The following is a 3,692-nucleotide window of genomic DNA, read 5'->3' as shown; positions in this document are numbered from 1 at the left end:
AATTTTCTATTAAGATTTATAATTATATATTAGAGCACAATAAGAAAAATTAATGTGAAAATATCACAAAACTACTTTTACATTTCCCAAAAAAGAAAACCATATATATAATTTTTTTTTTTTAATAAAGGAGAAAGTGAAACTCATAGAACATTTTTTTCTACTCCATCCTCCTTCCCACCTCAGTTTTTTTTTTCTACTCCATCCTCCTTCCCACCTCAGTCATTTTTTATGTTCCCTTTCATTTTCAATGTTCTAGAAATATACTCATATACCTTTTCTAACCATTTTTGCTTTTTAATTTTCTTTACTCAAACTATAAAATAGGTAGCAATGCCATCTTCCAAGTTGGTAAAGTGAAATAAAATACATATTTTTAAATGAAATGGAAGTAGAAAAGGGTAGAGTGAAAGTAAGCCAAATAAACGGCTTAGGCTTAGAGTTGAGTGAAGCAAAGGAAGCCGCCGTGTGGTCCCCATATACAGGCTGTCTTCCAAAGCTAACACTAAAACTCACAACACAGTAGTCCCTCTCTCGAAAAAGTCTTCTACTTCTTCTTCTTTCTCTCTCTAACTTTCCTTTTCTCTTCTTCCACCTTAATACCATCACTTCTTCTCAGCTCTTTTCTTCGTTTTGTTCTCTCTCAGAACAGAGAAGAATCTCCAAACTCTAAAATCAAAGAAGAAAAAATCGAAACTTTATTTCATTTCATTTCATTTGCAGAGGGATTTTATTATTTGTGAGCGCCATGGATACTCATGGCTATGGCGTCTCCTTCTTATTATTCTTTATTCTTTGTTCCTTTACTAACTCTTTCGCTGCATTGCCCAACAACCCATCTCAGAAAAGTAATTCTACTTCTTCCGGTTCTGGTCAGATTAATTCTAACTCGGTTCTGGTTGCGCTTCTCGACTCGCATTATACTGAGTTGGCCGAGTTAGTCGAGAAAGCCCTTTTGCTACAGACCTTAGAAGAGGCCGTCGGTAAACACAACATCACCATTTTCGCCCCGAGAAACGAAGCTCTAGAACGCCAACTCGACCCTGAATTCAAGCGATTCCTGCTCGAACCCGGGAACGTAAGGTCTCTCCAGACACTCTTAATGTTCCACATTATCCCCAAACGTATCGGCTCCGGCGAGTGGCCCGCCTCCGATTCCGTTCCGGTTAGACACAAAACTCTTTGGAACGACCGCGTTCATTTAACGAGCAAAAACTCCGGCCAAAAGGTTATCGACTCGGCCGAGATAGTCCGTCCCGACGACGTAGTGAGACCCGACGGTGTAATCCACGGAATCGAAAGTCTTCTAATCCCACGTTCAGTTCAAGAAGATTTCAACAGAAGAAGAAGTCTCCGATCAATCTCCGCGGTATTGCCGGAAGGTGCGCCGGTAGTTGATCCCAGAACCCACAGGTTAAAAAAGCCAGTTGCCCCTGTTCCGGCTGGCGCACCCCCAGTTCTTCCAATCTACGACGCTTTGGCTCCAGGTCCATCTCTAGCTCCAGCTCCGGCTCCGGGACCAGGTGGGCCACGTGGCCACTTCGACGGAATGGCTCAAGTCAAGGACTTTATCCAAACCCTCGTGCATTACGGTGGGTACAACGAAATGGCTGATATTTTAGTTAATCTAACGTCTCTGGCCACCGAGATGGGTCGGCTCGTATCAGAAGGTTATGTAATTACGGTTTTAGCCCCGAACGACGAGGCCATGGCTAAACTGACTACGGACCAGCTTAGCGAGCCTGGGGCACCGGAACAGATTGTGTACTACCACATCATACCAGAGTACCAAACCGAAGAGAGTATGTACAATGCAGTTAGGCGATTTGGGAAGGTTCGTTACGATACCTTGAGGCTACCCCATAAGGTCATGGCTCAAGAAGCTGATGGTTCGGTGAAATTCGGCCATGGCGATAGCCAGGCTTACCTTTTCGACCCAGATATCTATACCGATGGCCGGATTTCAGTTCAGGGCATTGATGGGGTTCTTTTCCCACCTAACGAGGACCCCAATTCGGAGAAGAAAACAACTCCTCTTGTTAAGGTTGTCACCAAGCCCACCAGAAGAGGTACTGTTCTAATCTCATAGTATTTTATTTTCATTTGTTTTGGTTAATCTTAATTAATTATGTTCAATGAAACAGTGAACAGGATTGATTAGTATCATATCATCATCATGGGTAGTTTAGATTTAGTTTCTGTATTACTATGATTGTGTCTTTGATCAAAGATGAAAACTTTTTTAAATGGACTTGGGAATGGTGATGGTCGGTGAGAACTGAAGAAGTGAAAATAAAATAAAGATTATAAATGATATCACGGGCTGCACTGTCTTCTAAAAACGCTGTCGTTTAAGGCAAGAAAAGCAAAATAAAAAAGCTATGCCTGTCTATGTCCCACTAATGTATATTTTGCCACCGAGTCCATGTGACTAAAAAATATACCTAAACCAAGGTGTTTTCCCCAAAAGAGTCCAGCTTTGCCCCAGCTGTGTGCTGAGATTAGGTTTGGTTTTTTTCTCCCACCACCAAAAACCTTAGATGCCCATCAAAGCAATTTGTATAATATTAATTATTATATTCGCCACCATCCCTTTTCACATTCTCCTCTCAATCATATTAAAATTTAAACAAATTAGCTGGCATGATTTGGTCTGTCTTCTTCTTCTAGCATATTTTATTAGCTGACCTTGATTTTTTGTATGTGGGTTATTTAAGGCAATCTTTTTGAGTAAAGCCAAAATAAAAACACTGCAAAAATCATTGGCCTTAATATATTTAATATATATATATATATATTTGTTTTATGTTTTAATCTTTCTCGTTTGGGTTGACTTGTTCTAACTCTCTGCTATTTTTTACCTTATTGCAGGAAAGTTGATGGAAGTGGCCTGCAATGTGCTGGGTGTTTTTGGTGTATCATCTTCATGTCAATAAAGAAAAAAGTTTCTCTTCATTTTTAAATACTCAAAACAGGGAAAAACAAAAATGTCTTTGTATAAACAATTCATAAATGGTAAAAGATTAAAAAAAAAAATTGCCCTTTTCTTTGTTTGTGTAATTTTGATTCAAATACTTGATCTTCCCCTTTTTAGCTGTGAACAAGAGCTTTGCTGTGTGTATATATATATATGTATATATATGCAGTGTAGAGTGGCCCTGCCTACTACTACCACTACCACCATGGAAGAAGATTATATAAAGAGAAAAGAAGAGAGCTTTTGCTTTGAAGAATTTTTTTTCTTCACTTTATAGTCCTTACAGAAAAAGAGTAAAAAACAAGTGTTACTGTTGTTTTTGTCATAAGAAAATACTGTAATTACTTCCATATCATTTTTTTTAAAATAATTATTTTATGTTTGCCATCTCTATTGTATATCTTAATAAACAACTTCTCTGAAATATCATATTATAAATTCACAATCATAGGCTGTGTTCTTTGTCCTCCATTTTTGATTGAGAATCAAATTAGATTATTATTACTTATTATTATTTCTATATTTATAATATTTGTGTTTGGTTGTTTGTCTTTGTGGCTTCATTGAAATATGGAGTTGTTGTGGTGTGAATTAGAATAAAAGTGGTAGTTAGATGAGTTATTAATTTGTAATAAGTTGATGATGGTGGTCTTTCATGGGGTGGTGTTATTCTTTGTCATTGTTATAAATAAGATTAAGAAAGTTGAACTTAATT

At 37.7% G+C, this 3,692-nt stretch overlaps 1 protein-coding gene across 2 annotated transcripts; it reads left to right on the top strand.

Annotated features, from left to right (window-relative positions):
* Positions 1-357: 357 nt before the first annotated feature.
* Positions 358-3,425, top strand: LOC115701381 (fasciclin-like arabinogalactan protein 15). Of its 2 annotated transcripts, none has more exons than XM_030629163.2 (2): positions 358-2,069; positions 2,872-3,425. In XM_030629163.2, exons 1-2 carry the CDS (start codon positions 749-751, stop codon positions 2,934-2,936), a joined length of 1,386 nt encoding a protein of 461 aa, XP_030485023.1. In that variant the 5' UTR covers positions 358-748; the 3' UTR covers positions 2,937-3,425. The 2 variants fall into 2 exon arrangements, with proteins under 2 accessions (XP_030485023.1, XP_060958506.1); XM_061102523.1 differs by lacking the exon at positions 2,872-3,425 and adding an exon at positions 2,162-2,270 and having other exon boundaries at positions 520-2,130.
* Positions 3,426-3,692: the final 267 nt, after the last annotated feature.

This window comes from Cannabis sativa, chromosome 8 (genome assembly GCF_029168945.1).
Source record: "Cannabis sativa cultivar Pink pepper isolate KNU-18-1 chromosome 8, ASM2916894v1, whole genome shotgun sequence".
NCBI classification, from domain to species: Eukaryota; Viridiplantae; Streptophyta; class Magnoliopsida; order Rosales; family Cannabaceae; genus Cannabis; species Cannabis sativa.
This window is presented reverse-complemented; position numbering and strand designations above follow the sequence as displayed.

What these genes read in the sequence shown, in the direction of transcription:
- LOC115701381 (XM_030629163.2), top strand. Translation starts at nt 749, where the DNA reads ATGGATACTCATGGCTATGGCGTCTCCTTCTTATTATTCTTTATTCTT. An exon ending in CACCAAGCCCACCAGAAGAG is followed by an intron (nt 2,070 to 2,871) that starts GTACTGTTCTAA and finishes ACCTTATTGCAG; the next exon opens with GAAAGTTGATGGAAGTGGCC.